Source organism: Cavia porcellus, unplaced genomic scaffold, assembly GCF_034190915.1.
Source record: "Cavia porcellus strain 051 isolate PalLab524CR breed Dunkin Hartley unplaced genomic scaffold, mCavPor4.1 scaffold_5, whole genome shotgun sequence".
Taxonomy (NCBI): Eukaryota; Metazoa; Chordata; class Mammalia; order Rodentia; family Caviidae; genus Cavia; species Cavia porcellus.
In genome coordinates, this window is record NW_026947488.1 from 23699688 (window position 1) to 23722242 (window position 22555).

The 22555-nt window shown below is 42.2% G+C and overlaps 1 protein-coding gene across 2 annotated transcripts in view; it reads left to right on the forward strand.

The window, feature by feature from the left end:
* Tti1 (TELO2 interacting protein 1) overlaps positions 1 to 22555 on the forward strand; it is a 63878-nt gene that overhangs the window by 30539 nt on the left and 10784 nt on the right. For both annotated transcript variants that reach the window (XM_063248364.1, XM_003467649.4), the window contains exons 2-7: positions 443 to 2782; positions 7229 to 7414; positions 11431 to 11576; positions 17506 to 17646; positions 19605 to 19809; positions 20084 to 20171. In XM_063248364.1, coding sequence (XP_063104434.1) covers positions 484 to 2782; positions 7229 to 7414; positions 11431 to 11576; positions 17506 to 17646; positions 19605 to 19809; positions 20084 to 20171 — 3065 coding nt within the window. In that variant the 5' untranslated portion in view covers positions 443 to 483. The remainder of the gene's footprint in view (positions 1 to 442; positions 2783 to 7228; positions 7415 to 11430; positions 11577 to 17505; positions 17647 to 19604; positions 19810 to 20083; positions 20172 to 22555) is intronic.

Consider the following 22555-nt stretch of genomic DNA (forward strand, 5'->3'; position numbering starts at 1 on the left):
CTCTACATTAAGGTAGTACATCTTATTCAATGTATACTTCAGCTTTAAAAGATAAAATCTTTTCTCACTACCACAGGCTCTAAATTCCTTAAATAGCCCATAGATTCCTGTTCATTTCTCCCCCAAATTAAGGTGTAAGCATCTTCTTGTGGAACCTGTCCTGGCTTTCCCAGGTATGTAACTCTTCCATACTCACATAGGACCTCTAAGCTTAGGCCTATCCTAATCATTTGGAGCCTGTTTCGTAATTCTGCGTGCACTTCCTTCATTAGAATGGAGGTCCTGAAGGATAGGAACCATGTCATTTGGTTTCTTTGCTCTCCTAAGACTTTAGGCAGTGGCTGGCACGTGGCCCCCATAAATGTCAACTGAATGAACGAGTGAAAGTTCACTTTGTATTTGCTTTGAGTTTGACCCTCTTTAATGAAGTATCTTTCCTCAGCCTGCAGGATGTTTCCTCAGTGAGAAGAAGGCTATTGCACAATGGCAGTATTTGATACTCCGCAGGAGGCCTTCGGCGTCCTACGTCCAGTCTGTGTTCAGCTCACGAAGACACAGACGGTGGAGAATGTGGAACATTTGCACACACAGTTACAAGCTGTGAGTGATGCTGCACTTCAGGAACTTCAGCAGTACATCCTCTTCCCCTTACGATTTACCTTGAAGACCCCAGGTCCCAAACGAGAGCGCTTGGTCCAAAGTGTGGTGGAATGCCTCACGTTTGTCCTGTCTTCAACATGTGTGAAAGAGCAAGAGCTTCTTCAGGAACTCTTTTCCGAACTCTCTGCGTGTTTATACTCACCCAACTCCCAGAAACCTGCTGCTGCGTCAGAGGAATTGAAATTGGCAGTGATCCAGGGACTTAACACCTTAATGCACTCAGCTTATGGCGACATCATTCTGGCCTTTTATGAGCCCTCCATTCTGCCTCGTTTAGGATTTGCTGTATCTTTACTGTTAAGCTTGGCAGAACAGGAGAAATCAAAGCAAATTAAAATTGCTGCCTTAAAATGTTTACAGGTTCTGCTCTTTCAGTGCGATTGTCAAGACCATCCTAGGTCTTTAGATGAGCTTGAGCAACAGCAGCTGGGGGATTTGTTTGCTTCTTTTTTACCTGGAATCTCAACTGCACTGACCAAGGTTATCAGAGGAGACTTTAAACAAGGTCACAGCATTGTAGTATATTCCCTAAGGATCTTTTACAAGACAGTGGGCTTTGTTTTGGCTGATGAACAGCTCGGAAGAATCTCAAAGGTCCAACCAAAGCCTGCAGTTGAGCAAAGAATTGCAGAGCTGATGGTTCACAGAGAAGGAGAATGGGTAAAAAATACTGGTGACAAGTTGGCGATCCTTATTAAGAAGATAATTGAATGTGTTTTGGTTCACCCACACTGGAAGGTCAGGCTCGAGCTGGTGGGCCTTGTGGAGGACCTTCTTTTGAAATGCAATCAATCTCTGGTTGCTTCTGCTGGTCCCCTCCTGAAGGCTTTAGTGGGCCTCATAAATGATGAGAGTCCTGAAGTCCAAGCCCAGTGCAATAATGTTCTGAGACACTTTGCAGATCAAAAAGTAGTGGTAGGCAACAGAGCTTTTACTGACATCTTGTCAGAAAGCCTGCATTCCCTTGCTACATCCCTTCCTCGTCTCATGAACTCCCAGGATGATCAGGGTAAATTCTCTACTCTCTCCTTGTTACTTGGTTATCTGAAACTCTTGGGCCCCAAAATAAACTTTGTCCTCAACTCTGTGGCCCATCTCCAGCGACTTTCCAAAGCACTCATCCAAGTCCTCGAACTAGATGTTACTGACATAAAAATTGTTGAAGAGCGGAGTTGGAATTCTGATGACCTGAGTGCTTCTCCAGGGGCCTCCACTGCAAGGCACGGATACCAGATCCAGAGAAGATATTTCCGCTTCTTCACTGATGAGAGAGTTTTTCTGCTCTTGCAACAAGTTTGTCAGCTTCTTGGGTATTATGGGAACCTTTATTTGCTTGTGGATCACTTTGTGGAACTATACCATGAGTCTGTGGCTTACCGGAAGCAAGCTGCCATGATCCTTAATGAACTGGTTACAGGGGCTGCTGGGCTGGAAGTAGAGAATATTCATGAAAAGCATATTAAAGCAAGCCCAGAGGAACTGAGAGAAATTGTAACATCTTTACTTGAAGTATACACTAGCCAAGAAAACTGGTATTTGGTTACCTGTGTTGAAACTGAAGAGGGAGAGGAGCTAATGATGAAACAGCCAGGCATCCAAGCCATCCCATCTGATGTACACACCTACCAAATTTTATCTTTTCCAGCCTTCTCAAAACCAAGTCCCACTATTTGCTCCATGAACAGCAACATCTGGCAAATATGCATTCAGTTGGAAGGGATTAGCCGCTTTGCATACGCACTAGGAAAAGACTTTCGTTTGCTCTTGATGTCTGCCCTCTATCCAGTACTAGAGAAAGCTGGAGATCAAACCCTGCTCATTAGTCAGGTGGCTACCAGCACCATGGTAGATATTTGTGTTGCTTGTGACTATGATTCCTTGCAAGACCTGATCAATCAAAATTCAGACTATTTGGTGAATGGTATCTCCTTAAATCTCCGCCATCTATCCCTGCACCCTCATACCTCAAAGGTTTTGGAAGTCATGCTGCGAAACTCAGATGCTACCCTGCTTCCTTTGGTGGCAGATGTGGTTCAAGATGTCTTGGCCACCCTGGACCAGTTTTACAATAAGAGAGCTGCTTCCTTTGTCAGCGTTCTGCACGCCCTGCTGGTAGCATTAGGTACATTGAAAACCCTTTTTTTTTTTAATGTTGATTTGGGGAATAGTACTCAGTATCCTAGGTTGCCTAATTGTAGTTGTTTTTTTAGCATTTGTGGTTATGCTGTGAAGAATATTTGAAAGGCTTTCTCTTCAGTCCCACATTATGGTGTGGTTCCATTGTTTATTTTTTATGCTTTCAATAATCTGCTATTTATTGAGCACTGACTTTGTGCCAGGGATATAAACCTTTTGGGCTAAATATCAACATTATTTTTATTTTACAAATAAGAAAAGCTAAGGCTCAATGAGATCCTGCTTAGCCAGGGTCATAAAATACGGGATAAAGTCAGGATTTATGACAATTTTATTCTTTCCAATATACAAGATTGCTGCTGCTGATACTTAGAGTTAGTATCTATGCTAATGGAGAACAGAAATAACATGAATTATTCATTCCACAGATGGTTAGAACAGTACTGTCCAACAGAACTTTCTGTGATGATAATAATACTCTATATAAATCTGTTCTGTTCAATACAATAGTTACTAGCTACATGTGCCTAGTACTATTGGGGAATTGAATTTTCAATTTTGTTGAATTTTAGTACCCACATATAGCAACATGTAGCCATATGTATTATATTGGACAGAGCAAAGTTCTTTTTAACCTAGTTGTGTGACGTGATATGCATTTCTCATCTTCCATTTGCTCTTCTTAAGTGCCTGGTGGAGATGCTAATGCATTATCAGAATGGCAACATTTTCAGTGAGCAAAAGGATCTCACCTGGACAATCAAACAATGAGCTATGTAGCTGGGTGCCTTTTATTCAAAAAGCCTGTCTGCAGTATTTACTTCAGTACTGTTAATAGCCTCTGAGACAGGTAGAAAAGTCGTTTACCTCATTTCATCAGATAAAAAAGCTAAGAACATATATAAGAAAGGTTCTCAGGGAAGGTGTCTGGGACACGGACTGTGCTCTGTCCTGTGGCTGATGCTATTTCCAGTGTTCTTCATTCACTCCCAAACATTTACAACAGCACAAATGTCCTCTTACTCATTCAAAAAAAAGAGTGCCTGCCATGTGTCAGATGCTGTGCTGAGTAATAAGGTACAGCAGTGAACAAGGTAAATAAACTTAGGGAATTTTCTTCCTACTGCAAGAGAGATAATAAACAAGTAAACAAATCATTAAACAAGCTCACTCCAGACTCTGATAAGCACTGAGGGAAATAAATGCCTTGATGCACACAAGTAACAAGGATACCCACTTTAAACTAAGTGGTCAGGAAAAATAAGAAGGTCCTTGTGTGCGTACAGGGCTGTCACATTGTTTCTACAGTTTGTTAGAACATTCAGGCAAAGGGAGCCATAGGTTCCAAGGCCCTGAGGAAAGGAAAGGGGGTGAGGATACTTGGAGAATGGAAAAGAGATCGTTTTAGAGAGAACGGTACAAGATGAAATTGCAAAAGATGACAAATCTTGCGTGGCCATACAGGCCAGGGGAAGGAGTTTGAAATTAACTTTGCAGTCACTCACAAGCCTGTACCATGGCTAACAGGCAGTGAGGAGGCAGCTGTTTAGAAGACTCACCAGGGCCTGCCCTCATGGAGCCCCTTCTCAGACTGGCTGGCCACTGAGGCATAGCAGACTGAGACTGACTTCCATGGACCAAACAGACCAGCCTTACTGCTTTGAGGAACTATACTACCTTTCAATTTGAGATTTAAACAAATTCAGAAAGCCTATGAAATGCCTCCTCTTGGGAAATGCCTCAATTTAAGTGTTGAAAATTGAATAGCCTTAGATTCTGGTGTCTTTGGTCATCTCTGAAGGAAATTATGTAATCCTGTATAGTGCTTTTTTGTTTTAAATTGAGGAAGGAGAGTCTTACAGAAGGAAACAAGATGGTTAAAATTTACTCTGGAACGTCCTAGGAAAACAGGCAGAATTGGAAATAGCTCTTCGATAAGTTTTGAGATAACCCAGAATACACTTACATTTTGAATAAACAGTAATTATAATTAGTAAAGTTGATACACTTACAAATGAAAGTAGGACTTTATACTGGCATTTGTTTGTTATCTCACTGATCAGTTGTCCAACTAATGAACTCTTTTAAAATGAGAATGAGTGGAGCATGATGGTACATGCCTCTAATCCTAGCACTTGGGAGGCTGAGGCAGGATAGCCTCCAGTTGTATCACAGCTGCCAGCCTGAACTATATAGCCAGACCCTGTCTTTAAATAGATAAATAAATTTAAATAAAGTAAATAAAATGAAAATGGAAGTGTATTGTCTGAGGTCTTAAAGCTCAGTGCATGATTAAGGAAATTAAGTTATCATGCACACAGTGTTTCACATGTATCAACTAAGAAAGCAAGAACCACCAGGTAACCCAGCATGGTGGTGCAGGCCTATAATACTAGCCACTTAAGGCTGAAGCAGGAGGATTACAAGTTTGAGAATAGCTTGGGCAACTTAGACTCAGACTTAAAAATGAAAAAAAAAATAATAATAATAAGGGGTGAGGTTATAGCACGTACATCAAGGGCTACTGAGTTTTTTATGGCTACTTCATATCTCACTGTGGCTGCACCATGGTTTACTTAATCAGTCCTGTCTTGGTAGGTGTTTTGGTGGATTCCAGACTTTTGCCACCACACACACACAAATTCAATGAATATCCTTGCAGGTCTTTTTAACATACCTCTATGTATCAGTAGGATAAATTCCTGAAAGAAACGGTGGTTTAAAAGGGTATTGCATTTTAAATTTTGATTGAGAGTATCAAATTACTCTGCTAAGAGGCTGTACCAATTTAAACTCCATCAGCAGTATGAAAGAGTGCCAGGTTTGCCACACCCTCACCCATACTGTACATTACCAAGCTTTTGATCTTTGCTAATGCAATAAGAGAAAAACAGCACCTTATTATAGTTTTAATTTACATTAAAAGTGGGGTTGAGCTTCTTTTCATATGTTTAAAAGCTGTTTGTGAGCAAAGATATTTTAATGTCTGGCCCTAGCCTGAATCTAGAAATGATCTTTACACAGTGTCTAATCCTAGCCATGTAAGTGCAGGGTCCAGTTTTTAACTGTCTGGCAACAGGTCCCTTAGAGTACACTGAGTATTTGATTTACACCTGGGAATGGTGCATTGAAGAAATATCATAATTGATCCCTGTGTACAGGAACCTCCAGATATTGGATTGAAAGCTCTCATCTCAGATATTTGTTCTTAGCTACTCCCAATTGCCTGGCCCCATCATTTCCCATCTGCCATTACTTTGGCTCTGTGCAGACACTCCTTGAAGAGACAGAGGGAGATGAGCAGGTGGTAAAGATCATCAAAGCCTCTTTCTCTGCTGTCTACAAATAGAGGGTGCTGGACCCTCTATTTGGATAGCAATTTAAGTATTGAAAGCCATTCTTGAAATGAAGTTTTGAAAGGACCCAGGATACAGGAACAGTTGAATTAGAGCTGCTATATTAGGAATAGAGACTCTGGGACACCCTCTCCCCCTTTGCCTGCTGCCTCTTTCTATCCTCCCGGTGGAGATCCCTGAGACCCCTCAAGGCACAATGTGAAAACCACTTGAGTCTGCAATGTTTAAAGCTTATTCTGTGATGACATATCAAAGGTATTAGAACATCACCAAAGGGAGAGCTTTGGAGAGAATATGGCTAGCTTTCTGAAACATTTTATATTAGAAATATAGCATGCGACTGTCCATTCTTAAAGTTCTGTAGTCTGTCTTCCACTAAATGAGTAGATATCCTGTACTCAGAATTTGCCACTTTACCTATTCTCCAATCTCATGTATTTTTTAATTCAGCATATAATTTGAGCACTCATACTATGCTGAGTATGTTGAAGTATAGAGTCTAATGGAAGATTAAAGTGCCAAGAAGTATACACAAAATGTACAGCTACAGGGGCTGGGGATTTAGCTCAGCAGCATAAGCACCTGCCTTACAAGCAGGCGGTTGTGAGTTCCATTCCCGGTACCGATAAAAATGAAAAAGACAAAAAAAAAAAAAAAATGTACAGCTACAAACTGTAATGAGTTAATAGGAAAGGAATGAGCTTAGTACTGTGTAGCGCGACCTTGCCTAAGTTAGGCGCAGGACTGAAAGGATGGCTTACTGGGCAAGGTCTAATTAATTGTACTGAGACATGAAAAGTAATTTCCAGTTAGCTAGTTATAAATGAAGGGGGGAAACACTTCAGAAAGGCAAGTACAGCATATGTAAACTTTGGAGGCAGGAAAATTCTCAGTACATTCGAGGAGCTAAAAGATAGTAAATAATCAGGTAGCTAAAGTAGAAGATGAATTCGAAGATGAAGCAGAGTAGATGGTGTAGAGGCCACACAGGCCGTGGCAAAGAGCTTGTTCTGTTTATAAAGCACTAATGCTGGTTATTAATGAGCAAGGTGATCATTTTAACATTTTATCTACAGCCCAGTGGTTCCCAGAAACAAGTTACATTGAGCAACCCCAAGATCAAAGTTTAAAGGAGGGAAGTTGTTTGCACCAAACTCTTGGGAGTAACAGTACAGCTGAAGACATTGAACGGTTTGTGCTGGACTACCTTAGAGAGAAGGATGTGGCAGAGGGAAATGTCATGGATTTTGACAGTGATGAAGGTAATTATTATTTATTTTGTTTTAGTTATTTCTTTCTTTTTAAAATAGACTTATAAAAACAGGGAAGCATCATTCCAGAAAGTTCAAAAATTTCAAAAAGTCACTCAATCCCACTGTGCTGACATAGCCATTCTCATTTTTTGTGTAATATTTTTCCATTCTTTTTTGGTGTAAAGCTGTCTTTACATAATTGCAGTCATAGTTTTGTTTTGTTTTGTTGTGTGGTGCTGGGGATGGAACAAGGGCCTAACGCTGTCGGCAAGCTCACTACCATTGAGCTACACCCCCAGCTCTCTGCAGCCCAGCCATAGCATCATACTTTTTGTGTCTGGTTATAAACAATGCTCCACGTTGCTCTAGCAGTTTCATAATTAGTGATTTAATAGTTGTTACTAAGTATGTACTCTCCCTCAGGAAGTTTTTGTTGCTTCTAGCTTTCACTATAGGAAACAGTGCTGCAGTGGATTATCCTGTCCGTGGGAGCTTTTCCTCCTCCTGGCTTTTTTTTTTTTTTTTTTTTTTTTTTTTTTTGGTACTGGGAATCAAACTCACAACCTAGCGCTTGGCAGACAGGTGCTTTTGCCACTGAGCTAAATCCCCAGCCCCTGGCATATTTCTTTATAAATTTCCAAAAGTGAGATTTGTAGATCAAGGATAGGAACAATATTTATTGTGTGCAAAATTGCCTTCTAATAAGGTGGTATTGATTTATACCTTCCCTTCAGCAGAACAGGATTAATACTGGTTTCACCACAACCTTGGTGAAATCAAGGTAAAAGTAAAATTACCAATTTTACATTTCCTAAATTACAAATTTAAAAAATTACTCTCATTATCTTACTTTGCATTTTTATAATTACTGGCAAAATCGAACCTGTTTCTATTTCTGCATGCTTTTTTTTTTTTTTTTTTTTTTTTTGAGATGGGACCTTGTTTTGTAGTTCATACTGGCCTCAAACTCACTTTGTAGCCCAGGCTGGCCTTGAACTCCTAGCAGTCCTGCCTCAGCACCCCTGGACCCCTGGGATTACAGGCATTCAGCACCACACTTGGCTTCTACATACTTATTTTCTTTTTTCTGGCCTTAGGCTCATTGTTTATTAATATGCTTTGTCTATTTATTTATTGCTAAGAAGAGATTCCAGTGTTTTTCTTACCCATTTATATGATAAAGGAAAAGAGTTCAGGCTAGTAGCAGCTCTGGCCTCTTGTTTTATTCACAGACTCAATCTGGAGCTTCAGGTCAGGGAAGGATTAATAAATTATTAGAATCTCCTCTGCAAGTATAAAATGCCAAGTCATAATGAGCTTGGTGGTCCCAGAACTATCCTAAATTGAACTGAGTCCCAAATTAGTTTGTTAGGTTGAAATTGAGCAGATTTCTTTTTTTTTTTTTCTCCCCCACCCCCAATCTGTACTCTCAGATTCTAGTGAACTAAAGCCATACTTTCAGGATAATAGGATAGTAGTGTTGTATGGCTTGTGTCTATATGTGCCTTCAAAGCCTCATGCAGTCATAGGTGGGGCTTTTTCAGAGGTGACTGAATCTAGAGTGTATGGCACTGGAATTGATTCATTGTACAATGCTAGGCGCAAGAGCACTAGGATTAAGGGTGTAAGTGCTATTCCCCTTAAGTAGCCTGGATAAGATAAGAAGGGCAGAAAGATGCTGTTAAGCTCCCTTGTTGCTTTTGCTACCTCGTGGGTGCCATGAATTGTTCTCTGCAATGCCCCTCTACCAGGCTGCCCAGCCTTGGATCCAGTTGATTATGGACTGAAACCTCTACAAACTGAAAGCTAAATAAGCCTTTCCTCACTTAATTTGTATGTGGTGGGTATTTTGTCTCAGCAACAAGAAGAGTAACAAAGACAAGTAAATTGTTGCATTAACTACAATCAATTGTTTCTAAATAGCAGTGAAGCATCACAGGTCTAAATAATGATTGATGTACAGTTGAGTCATTACTGTCCCCACAGACAGAATTTTCTTGATTAGAAATCTGTTGGGTTTTTTATTCTCAGGTTTGTTTTGTGACACAACCAGATTTTTTTTTTTTTAACCAGGATTCAAACTCACAACCTCACATTTGCCAGGCAAGCAATTATGCCACTGAGCTATATTCCTGGCCCAGGACGTTCTGTTTCTTGTGAATGTTGGCTCAAAGCAGACTCAATGAATCAAACCCTCTTCCAAAATCAAAATCCACATCTCTCAAATAACATTCTGCAATTGGTAAATTTCAAATGACAAATCTTTCTCTAGGAAAAAAAAAAAACATAGCTCTGTCATTCATATAATTATCATTCATCAAATATAAACCATGTTCTTGGCATTATAGAGAATGTTTGGCTTGATATTGGATTGATGTGAGTGTTTTAACCACACAAAAGTACCTTCTATATCTGAGATCCTTTTCTCCAAGAAATCCAAGCATTCTGCAAATGCATTTTCTCTTTATCTTTTCAGCACCTGTTAGAGACAGGTGCAGCCTCTATTGTAAGATTCTGTTTTTCCAGCAAAGGAAACTAAAATGAGAAAAAAATTAAGGGAACAACACTCAGCTCAGTAGAAATGAGCACAGCTGGTAATTAAGGGTTTAGGGACAGCGATAGGGGATATAAGCAGAGGAAAATTTTTCAAGATAGTTTTAGGCCTGGGTTTCATATAGCTCTTGTCTTTCTGGTGCTTTTAAAGTTACAAGCTTATATCTATCTCATACAACACAGTTCTCTGGGTGGTGAGAAAATGGTAATTGCTGCATTATTCTTCACATTTAATCCTCTCCACAAGGAGATGAGACATATACTTAGTGTATTCTAGCCAGATGAGGTAATGCAGGAGAAGTTGCTTATAGGTTGTGGAGATCAAACTTGTATTGATCTCTGACCAAGCCTTATTTGCTTTGCACTATACCAGGCTGCCCTGGTCTCCTGTCTCATACAAAGATGAATGAGGCTTAATACTGGCCACCAAAAGATGTTAAAGGCTGGCAAAGAAGACACATGTCAGAGGATGAAGTGTAAGAAAAGCATGGAAGTTGGAAAAAAGCTAGTTGAGGAAGGACCCAACCTCAGGATTCCAAACTAGAACTCTGCCCTTTGTATGTTTTTTTTTCCTTAATATATTTCTATTTTAAGTATTCATTAGTTGAAATTTAGAAAAGACCAAAAGTATAGGAAAAAATTTTAAATCATATATTATCTTATACTCCTGTCACTGTTGACATTGTATTATACTTCTTCCTATGTAAAAATTTATATAATACTCATACTGCATATGCAATTTTGTACCACATTTTTTCTTTTCAACACAATATAATTTCATAAGCATTTTATCTTGTCATTAAAACCCTAACTAAGCATATGAATTTAGGAACCTTATAACTACCATTTAATGGATGTACCATAATTTATATACCCATTTCCCTTTCAGTGGACTGTGTACCCTTTGAGGGAATAGAGAACAAAGTAGCTAAGACTGGATAATTTATAAAGAACAGAAGTTTATTTTCTCACACTTCTGAGGCTGCGAATTTTAAGATTAAGGTGCTGGCAGTTTCAGTTACCTGGTAAGGGTTGATCTCTGCTTCCAAATGGTATGTTTTTACTGTGTTCTCTCTAGGGAGGAGCATTGTGTTCCCAATGGTAGAAGGCAGAAGAGTAAGCAAGCTTTTATTGAGGCCTTGATCCCATTCACATGGGGAACAGCTCTGTGGCTAAGAATCTCTTACCTGTTCCAACTCCTGCTGCTGTCACATTGGATATTTCAACACTAGAATTTTGGAAGGGGACACATTCAGCCATAGAAGACAGTTCTTCCCAATTTGTAGCTGGTACAGCTATTGCTGCCATAAACATCTGGACTTGTACAGCTTGGCCCAAATTTCAGATGGTTTCCTTAAAATCCTTTCCTAGACATTTTCTTCTCAGTCCTGTTCTTAAACCAGGAGCTCAGGATCAAGCTGGGTTGGAACACCTCTCATAAAATACTGTTACCAGTTATGCTCTTCTTGCAGAACTATCAGTCCCTCCAAAATTGGATGAGAATGACACACTTCCAGATACAGAGCCACCACTGCCAGTGCAGATCCAGATAGCCAAAGACGTGATGGAACGCTGCATCCACTTGTTGTCAGATAAAAACCTAAAGATCCGCCTGAAGGTCAGTTGCATTCCCTTCTTTGCAGTCATACAGCAGCAAGACTAAGTGTGGTCCACTTGGCAGTGACTACACGGGTGAACATGCAGCTTTCCATATCTCCTGATCATGTGTGGTGGCCAGGAGAATGCATAAAGAGGAGTTTATCTGTGAGATGACACTTTTACGTCTTCCTTTACCGACTCAGATGCCAAAAGGGAGCTGATTTTGATGAAAAAACACTTAAGTTTTGAGATATATTGACTGTCCGGGGGAAAGAAAATATATGCTTTGAAAGAAGTCATTATCTGTGCTGACTTAATGCAGAATGCAGATTTTAATAGTTGGAGGTAGTCATTCTTCCCTATCAACCCTTATCTCTGTCTCTATTTCTATTTTCATCCTAGGAAAAACCCCACCATTTTTCATGATATCACTTTCTCATTTGCAGCAGTTTGCTGAGCAAGCACCCCATCAACAAGGGCTTCAAAGACACAGTGACTCAGTAACATGCCAGTGTGGTAAAATGGTAGTAGGGGCCAGGTTTTTCAGAAATGCTCCAGTGACCTTATGTCCAAAGGAAAAACTGCCTTCCTCCCCATCCCTAAGGAGGAGGGAGAAACAACTTAGTTACTCATCAGTGGCCATAGGAGCACATTGCCTTGCTCAGGGATGGGGGCCACGGTAGGAAACACTGATCCACAGATCATCTCAGGCCTCAGGTTTGCACTGCAGAGCTTGTTTAGTCTTCCAGAGACATCTGTTCCGTTCAGCAAGCACTTTTTGAATGCTCGTTAAATACAAGGCTTTAATATAGGTACCTGATTGATAACATTTAGCAAACTCCTAAATAGCCTTTAAGATCTTCCTTGTTACATGGGTTTTGTGGCAGCGGTAGTCTTTTTTTTTTTTTTTTTTTTTTTGGTCTTTTTCGTTTTTATTGGTCCAGGGATCGAACTCATGACTGCCTGCTTGCAAGGCAGGCGCTTATGCCGCTGAGCTAAATCCCCAGCCCCCTTAAATTTTTTTTTTTTTGTCTTTTTCTTTTTTTTATCGGTACCGGGGATCAAACTCAGAACTGCCTGGTAGTCATTAAGAACATCAGTACTGGAGTCAGACCCACAAACCTAAATTCAAATCTTTGAGCCAAAGATTACACCTGTAATTCGAGCACTCGGGAGGCTGAGACAAGAGAATTGCTGAGTTCAAGGCCATCCTGGACTACATAATGAGTTCAAGCCAAGCCTGAACTACCTACTGGGCCAGGTATTTGGCTCAGAGGGATAAGCCCCTGCCTGGCAAGCGTAAGATCATGAGTTCAATCCCCAGTTACCCCCCCACCTCGTCAAAAAAAACCCCACAAAACTAAGTTTAAGTCTTTGTCCTGCCCCTTACTAGCCATGTGATCCTAGTAAAGTTAGTTCACCATGTTAAGCCTTAGCATCTTTACATGTAAAGTGGAGATGAGGATACGTGCCTCACAGATCATTGGTTACAAAGACAAAATAGCAGAAGGTATGGTATATGCACTCATTCATTCACTAAGTGCTGTTGAAGATTTCTGCAAGCCAAGCAGAAGGGCTTGTAGAAGGAAATGCTGCAGGCAGGATCCCTATCTTTGTGGAACTTCTTGTCTGTTATGGGAAGAAAGGCAACTCAAAAACACACATCCACATCAGGTTAATACTGTGAAGGTACTGAGCAGGTGCTCAGATGATAGAAGATAGTAATTAGTAAAAGACACATTGCCATTATTACTCCTCAAAATATTTAGCCTTGCTTTGAACATAGTTACCCCATCATTCCTGTTGCTTTCTGAATCACTTCTAGAAGTCTTTTATGTCTTTAGTTGTGCCATTGTGGATGCCTCCATGTCCTGAATCAATTAAAAATGTGTATTTTCCTGGTCATTTTGACCTTGGAGAAGAGCCAGAAGTCTCTTGGTACCAGATCTGGGATATAAAGTGGATGAAGACACACTACAATTTTTTTTTAGCCCACCTTTCCATTGGATAGCACTGGTTTTTTGGTTTGGTTTGGTTTGGTTTGGTTTGAGGAATTCCAGAACCACTTCAGAAAATGGAAAAAATGATGGGGTGTTTTTGAAGAGAGGAGGAATATTTTGAGAGGGGTTCATGGCAATGTGTCTCTTACTATAATAAATTTTTAAAAATTTAAACATTAACCATATATTTCAATTACCTTTTGTTCTCTTTAGCAAACCATGAACAAGACAGAGCTTACATTCTGATTTAGACTAGGTGGTCTTAGAAGACCTCTCCAAGGTGGTAACATTTCTAAAGGTTGAGGAGCCAGCCATGCAAAGGGACACAGGCAGGGAGAAGAGTAAGCGGAGGGGAAAATGTGCACCGTTGAATCGGCAACATCTAGTACAGCTTGTCCAGTTAGTGACAAATTCAAATTAATGTCAGCCGGTGGTATCCAAGCCACTTTCAGGACACTGCTCTGCTCTTCACAGTACTGCTGAACATTCTCTTATTTCCCTGCCTATGAGTCATCTCCCAAGGAAAGGGGCTCTTCTGGTTAGCGTTTCTGTTCCCATCTGCATAGACCAGTGCATAGAAACCTCCCAGTAAAGCTTCGTGTTGGCAGACTTCACTCTTCCTTTCTGACTCCAGTGTGCCCCTCACATACCCTGGGAAGGCTAGGTCGTCCTTGTGAAGCCTGCATCGGTAGTCATATCACCACTACCTACGATATAGATAGGTTCAGTGCGCTTCAGGATGTGAGATACCTGGAAATAAATCCTCAAGGAAGGTGAAAAGTCAGTTTATGTGTTGGCCAGCCCAAACCTTTCTTGGGAGGTTGGCCTGTACCTCAGCTGCCTGCTTGGCCTCTCCAGGTAGCAGTCACAGGACTCGAATCTTACCCAGCCCTTCTGCTTTTAACTCTTCCATCAGTTGCACCTCATTCCATGACACTGCCTCCCTTCATTTGCTGTGCCTTGACACTTGACACTCACCCACTTGACACTCACCCCCCCCATATCCATTCATGCCACATTTAAGTCATTTCATCTCAAAACAGATCTCAGGTCCTTTCATTTTTCGATCTCCCGCAACATCATGCAGCCACGTCACTTTGCTCCTGTCATGTAGACATGTGCTGTGGCCTGCAGGAGGGCTGCCTCATTTCTGTCTCCCTCTTGAAGTCCCTTCTCCTCTCAGCAGCCAGAAAGACCTTCTTAAAACATGAATCATATCATGTCACATCACTTCTCATTTGGGTGACTTCCCACTGACTTAGTGCAAAATAAAAAGACCCAACATAACCCCATCCAGGCTCAGCCCTGTCTCACCCTGTCTTAGTTACTTTTTACTTGTCGCTGAGACAAAATACCTAAAGCCCAAAGTTGGGAAAGGAAAGGTTTATTTCTTACAGTTTTTGGAGGTTTCAGTCCACATTCAGTTGACTCCAAGGCAGGCAGGCATGGCTGGGGTGCAGTTCATGGCGGCTGCAAACAACAAAGCGGGAACCAGCAAAAAGCAAGACACACCTCCCTCCTGCCATTACATCACATCTTGGCTCCACCCCTTTGTGAGTGGAGCACTGACACCATCAATCCAAGCACTGGACAATGAACGAATAACAAATGCACAATGCAAACTCATGAGGCCTGGGGGCCACAAACATAAACCATGACATTCCACCCCTATCCCCAGGACTCATGTACATCATTTATACAAAAGACATTTAGTCCACCTCTAAGAGTTACCAAAGTCCAAAATTTCAACATTGCTAAAAAGTCCAAGTCCCAAGTCTCCTCCAAGATCTATGGCAAACTCTTAACTGTAACCGCCTGTACAAATGAAATAAGGTTAAACATTTCTGAAATGCAAAGGCACAAGATAAACATTACCATTCCAAAAGTTACAAACAGGGGAATATAAAGTATTGGAAACAAAGCAAGTCCAACATCCAGCAGGACGAACATTAAGTCCTAGAGTTCCATGCTCAGCATCTGAAGCAATCTGGTTACAAGCTCCAAAAGGCTTGAGTGATTCCACCCCTGCACTTCCAGGGATATCAGCTCCCGCAGCTTCTCTCTTAAATCCTCTCTGCTTGCTTTTTGCAGCTTTCCTTGGATCACCCACGTTCCTGGCTTTTCCAAACTTCTGGGGTCTCCACTGCACCTTAGGCTTCACCTTTACGTCTTCACAAATTGCCCTCCCAGGGGCACACTGCTTGGCCTCCCAGGCCCTTTGCAATCGAAGTGGAAGCCGTCTTACCCTCAGAATTTGTGCATTTTCCTTGCATCTAAAATCAGCACCTTGTGGATACCACCAAGGTCTGCTGGAGCCAGTAGCCAGGCTTTTCTCTCTCTTGGCTGTAGGGGTCGGTTGCCTGGATCGCAGGGCTATGTTTGCCTGATTGTGAGAAAAAGCTTTTCTACATTGCCGCCATTCTGGAACCTCACGCGGCCTCTGTTGCCATTCTGGAGCATGGCGCTGTGCAGCTTTTTCCTCTGAGCAAATTGTTTCACCTTTGCAGTGAGGCTGCAAAGGGTGGGGACCCGCTTCCTGGGATGCCCTTTCTTATCTCTGTTTCCCCTCAGGAATCAAAATCTCAACTCTGTCTTTATAATCCACAGCCTTCCTGGAATTTTCCTTCTGGCCAAACTCACAGTATTGGAAATTATCCTGCTAGGCTCTTTGCTCTTGATTGGAAACATAAAGCTGGCTGAAAGCCCCCAACAATAGCCATGCCACAGCCTCAATGTTTGATTGCTTTTTAATTTCTTTTTCAAGATTACCATTGCCCTTTGTCTCAGTCTCAGGCAAAGTCTCTGGGCAGGAGCAAAATGTAGACAAACTTTCTGCCAAGCCATAACACACATGATGGGGAGTCCAACAACCAATGCAGTCCTTCTTCCCAGCAGAAACCTCCCAAGCCTGGTCTTTACCATGAGGCTTTCTATCAGCCTTCTGGTCTCTGGAGCTCTGACCAGAATTTCCTCTACAGAACAGCCTAAGCTGCTCCAGCTCTATGCATCCAGGTGACTGTCCGAATCTTTCCAAAGTCTGCTCACAAACCATTTCCAAAGCCTCTCGAAAAACATGGTCAGATATAGTCACAGCAAACGACCCCACTCTCGGTACCAAATTCTGTCTTAGTTACTTTTTACTCGTCGCTGAGACAAAATACCTAAAGCCCAAAGTTGGGAAAGGAAAGGTTTATTTCTTACAGTTTTTGGAGGTTTCAGTCCACATTCAGTTGGCTCCAAGGCAGGCCAGCATGGCTGGGCCGCAGTTCATGAAAGCTGCAAACAGCAAAGCGGGAACCAGCAAAAAGCAAGACACACCCCCCTCCTGCCATTACATCACATCTTGGCTCCACCCCTTTGTGAGTGGAGCACTGACACCATCAATCCAAGCACTAGACAATGAATGAATAACAAATGCAAAATGCAAACTCATGAGGCCTGGGGGCCACAGACATAAACCATGACACACACACCCCATGTCAGTTCACACTGTGCATCCGCTCATCCTGTGTGTCTTTTTTTTTTTTTTTTATTGGTACTGGGGATCGAACTCATGACCGCCTGCTTGCAAGGCAGGTGCTTATGCCATTGAGCTAAATCCCCAGTCCCTAATCCTGCATGTCTTGTAGAAGCTACTCCCCAGAGAAGCCATCACAACAGTCCTATGCTTTAGCTCCTTCCCTTAGTTTCTTTGCATTTCACCTTTATTTTCCTTCTCAACATATGTAAGTGGTAATCTCTTTATTTGAATATTACCTAATTAGGGTCTTTATCATAAGTACCTTAAAGGCAAGGAAGCATGTGTATTTTATCCTTATGTGTCACCCTGGCCTGTAACTAGTTACTCAGTCAATGCCTTGCTCATTCTTATTTTTTAAGTAGTGACGTGATCCCAGGTACCTAGTTTCAAACTATTACTGTCTGCTGAAATCATGTCTTTTGTTTCAGGTTTTAGATGTGCTGGGTTTATGTGTAGTTGTTCTGCAGTCACATAAGAACCAGCTGCTTCCATTGGTTCATCGGACCTGGCCCTCACTTGTGCACCGACTCACAAATGATGACCCCCTGGCAGTCCTCAGAGCCTTCAAGGTACTGCATTGATACCGCACTGTCCAGCATTGGGATAGACGTCATAAACACAGAGCTCACTGGGCTTCTTTGCATTGCATCTCCTTATCTGATTGTAATGTCACAGACCTGGAGGAAAAGACCTTAGGGAAAAGTAAGAAAAGCTCAAAAAAGAAAATAAAAGTTACTTTCCTATTGCATTTGAATCAGGAACTAGAAAAGCAAAGGCTACCAGCATTTATTGAACATCTTCTGTGTGCCAGGAAGAGAACTTGGCATTTCCCCACACACAAGCTCATCTCACAGCTGTGCTAGATGAGTATGTTGTGTCCATTTTCAGTAGAGGAGGAAACAGGCTCCAAGAAGTTAAGGAAGTACCTCAGTACCTGTAATACTTACAGCTAGCAAGTATTAGAACTCAGATTTCTGAGTTCATGCTCATGTTAATTGCATTGCCCAGCATTCAAGGTAAAGCATCCCATATTCTAGCCCTGGACGCCGTCTGCTTCACCAGACAGCTGGGCAGAGCCATGACCACCCATTTTCAGGTGGTGCTTAGGAATATCTCCTCACCCTCCTTGCAGTGCTGTCAAGGATAAAATGGGACTCCGCTGAAGTGCTTTGGAAAGCTAAAAGCCCTGTAGAGATGTAAAGTGTTTTTCTCTCTTAGTTTGGTTCATATTAGCACATGTATTGTAGCTTATTTATTTCTGTCCTTCCTTATTCTAAAAAGCACTTCCAGAATCCGGCAGTGATACATTTACCATGGCAGGCTAACATAAATTAGAAGTAGGTAAGCAAGCCGAGGCAAAGAATAAAGATATGTAGGGACATAAGATGAAATTGAGGACCCAATGAATGTACTTGGCAAAAGAAGTTTGATTTTCTGTAAGAGTCTTCAGCATATACTGGGCCAAAATATCAATTTACATTCAAAATACATAAAATTGTTAATATTTTTTCCAAAGCAAAATGTGTGAAATAGCAAGTGTGGAAGGAAGGAAGGAGGTATTACTAAATCCTCCTCACATGTGCGGTTTTCCTTTATGAAAATTAATAGGCAATCTGAAATGATAGCAAGTGTAGAAAAATGAAAAAATATGGAGATGTGTGTGCCAAAACTGAAACTGTGTTTTCCACATGCACACACCCAGAGCTGTATGCACCCTGTGCAGTCCAGCCAACGGACTTCAAACGAGTGCCTTCCTCTCTGCAGAGTGGGCAAACGCTCTACATACTGGTTATGCCTTGCTTCCCAATTTTTAAAGAAATTCCTACTCTACTGTATACTCAGTCTTGTGCAGCAGGGCAAAACGTTTCAATATGTTCTGCTAGAGAAAGTTTAAAATGAGACATGTAAAGAAACTGCCTGTTGTGAAAGATAGAATGAAAGCGATGTACGTAAGAGATTGTGTGGTCAAACAGAAGGAACGTGGAGTCGGCTTCAGCTACAGGGACTGGCTGGGGCTCAGCCAGAGACCGCAGCCTCCCCCTCCCTCCTTTCTCCTCACCCCCCTCCACTCCACCCCAATCCATGGCTGTACAGGGTAGCTGCTGAGCCTTAGTGCTTGTGTTTGCCCAGCTAGCCAGAATTAAAAGCCCAAGTCTCCTCTCAAGGGATGTTAGGGAGATTTCACAGATGATCTATGTGAACTGCTTTAAGCCTTTTTTTTTTTAATAAAAAAAAAGCCAGGGAGGAAAATCAAGGTATTAATCATTTTATTCATCCAATTCAAGGTTCCTCAGAATTATTCTCCATATAATCTGTATTTATGGATAGAAGCAGCTGTGCCTTAGGAGCAGAGACCTCTAAATTCATAACTGTCAGAATCACCAACCATGGGCAAGGAATTAACAGCAGTAATTCTGTTTTGCCTTTTTTTTCAAGTAGAGACCTAGATGGAATTGAATTACCAAGCATTCTTTAGCCCTCTTCCTTCCTTGCTGGTATTTAGTCAGCAAGTTGGCTGTTTCTGCAGGTTTTGTGCACACTGGGAGGCAGCTGTGGTGATTTTCTTCGGAACCGGTTCTGCAAAGATGTGCTGCCGAAGCTAGCTGGCTCCTTAGTTACCCAGGCTCCCATCAGTGCCAGGGCCGGACCAGTTTACTCGCACACACTGGCCTTCAAGTTGCAGCTGGCTGTTTTGCAGGGCCTAGGCCCCCTCTGTGAAAGACTAGACTTAGGTAGGTATCAACTCAGCTCAACTGCATGCAAACCCTGCATCCTGTCCCCCCTGCCTCACCATGCTCGTGCCTCTCCCCTCCTTTCACGACTTCTCCTTCAGTATTACTTTGGCCTCATTCATCCATCCATCATGCATTTCCCCACTCACAGGCTGGAGTACAGAGCTCAGGGAATGTTGCCCAGCTGCTCCAGTTTCCCTAGACAACAGTTGGTTACTGCTTATCCCAAATGAAGTCTGAGGGCCATTGCTTGTTTTGTTTTTCCTCTCTGCAGGTGAGGGTGACCTGAATAAAGTGGCTGATGCCTGCTTGATTTACCTCAGCACCAAACAGCCCGTGAAATTACAAGAGGCTGCCAGGAGGTACGTCTGCTTGATCACCTGCATCTCTTTACGTTTGCTCTAAATTATAGATGATTTTCTAATGGCGAGCAGCTCTGAGGCATCTCTGCTCCCCTTTCTCTCCTTGCCAGGTTAAGATGATTTCTTGAACTACGCCAACTCTGAAGATGGTATTTTTACTAGATGCATTCTCCTTGATTAGTAACCTTTTCCTCTACTAAAACATCTACAACAATTTTATAGGGACAAAAAGAAGAAAGACCATGTGTTGGGGGAACCCAGCACCCTCCTGGCTTGTATATAAGCCACTTCTGGGTCCTGTTCCTGACACCCCTGGTGTCCCATTCCTCACTAGGGAGGCCTCCATAGTAAAGAGAAAGCACTGGGTTACCGATCTCCAAAGCCTCAACTCTGTGGATGGTCTTAGCTGATAGAAAAGTATATGCAAAATTGGATGCATTTTCAAGCAGGCACCTCTTTCTAGAATCCATACGAAAACATAGGTAAGCAACAGAGATCACCAGGCTTATGTTAAGGCAACTCACTATGCAATTTATTGTGCCTGCGTTCAGGCAGAGAACACAATAAGACCTTCTGCCCTGAATAAAGACAATGTGTTTCTTTTTTAGAGATGGAGAGAAGGCAGAGGATAGTAGGTGGGAAGATCCCAGTGAACATCTGTGGTTAGAGTTTTCTCCGGCCTTGCAGCTTAGTGAGCTAAGTCCTTTGAAGTGTACATTGTACATTTTTGGGTGTCCTCCCTAGGTCTCCAGGACCTGCAAAACCCCTCATCCTAACTTACCTCCTTTCTTGTGTTTGCAAGTGCTGATCTGAAATCCCTGCAGAGAGTAGTGCTTCTGCTGGCAAGCAAGCTGGGGGTTAGGCGAGTCAGACCAGGTAGGAGACATGCATACCATTCATCCAGTCCTAGCAGGAGTCTATCGCCCAAAGAAAAGTAACAGCCAATCTGGGCCTTTTCTGATTCTGAAATCATATGATCCTAATTTCCAAGAATGTTGACCATGGTTCTAACAGAAAAAGCTATTTTAGTTGCTGGAGTACTAAGTGATTTTTGTGGTAAACTGGAACTCTGACAGAGGACATCCCCAGACTGCACTCTGACCCCCTTTCTCCAGCTCTCCTTCCAACTGAGAGCAGCCTCATCCTGGAGCTGCATCCCCAGCTGCTCTGGGCCGGCCAGGGCTGTCTGGCCTGCCAGCTCCATGTTCCTGAGTGGTTCCCCTCCTTCCCAGGCGCCTGGAGACAGGGCCTGAGTATCCGCACTGGGCGGGATCAGGTGGTAGGATTCACCTCATTCCCTGAGGAGTTGAAAGGTGCTCTGACTGTGGAATAAGGAAAGCGGCTTGCTCTCTTAGAACCCTCGTACTCCCTAGGAGTGATGGGAATATATTTTTGAATTGATTTATTGCCTTGGCAATTTTTGACTCTTGATTTCCCCAGTAGCCTTTTTTCTTCTGTCCCTTTCTCGTCATACCCCTTAGCCCCAGAATCAGTCATGGTTTCTGGAACACAGGGTGCATCCCAAGGAGCTTCTTGTCCCCAGGCATTCTTAGTCCTTAAATAACCAGCTTATGAGAAAACAGTTCTCTCTAGGCGGTGCCCCAAAGCTCATTGTTGGGTGATTTAAAGCGCAGCCCACAAACATGATGCATTTATCTTCCAGTAAACTCTTTGAGGAGCTTATTACAACCAAGGGTTATAAAGACCTGATTTTCTTTTTTTTTTTTTTTTTTAAGACCTGATTTTCACAATTTCTTGTCCCATTCTTTTTTTTTTTTTTTACTGCCGCTGCATCCTATCCTTCAAGTTTAGAGCCATCAAACAAACTAATATTCGCAATTCATTATCTTTTCATTTCTAATTCTCTTTTTTGCGGCTGAAAGCAATTAAACCCGGAATTGGACCTTGCAGAATCTTGAGTTGGTATTCGAGGTGCCTCAGGAGGAGGAACATGCAGCCAGACCACTGGACTGCAGAGGCACCTTTGTTTGCTTCCCCACATCCACTGGGGGTTGAGTCAGATGACCTCCCTCTGCCAGGGAGTGAGCAGGGGAGGACGTGCAAGGTTGATTGCTTCACACTCACATCAGCTGCAAACTGTTTTGAAATGGGGGCAGGGAGAGAGTGTTGTCCTTGATCAAGAACTGATTTGGCATCTTGATTCAGAAATTAATAAGCTCTCTAAGTGGGAAAAGAAGGCGGAAACAGTAGGAAACCTAATATCTTTGTGAGCTGCATTACTGCGCAGAGAAGGTGATACTGGACTGATTGGTACAGAAGCAGTCACTGATACTGAGCAAGCCATGTGCCCTACCTGGGATAAAGTCCCCACTGGCCAGCTGGTTTGTCCTTGGTTCTCTTTCCTTCCTATCCCACACCCCTTA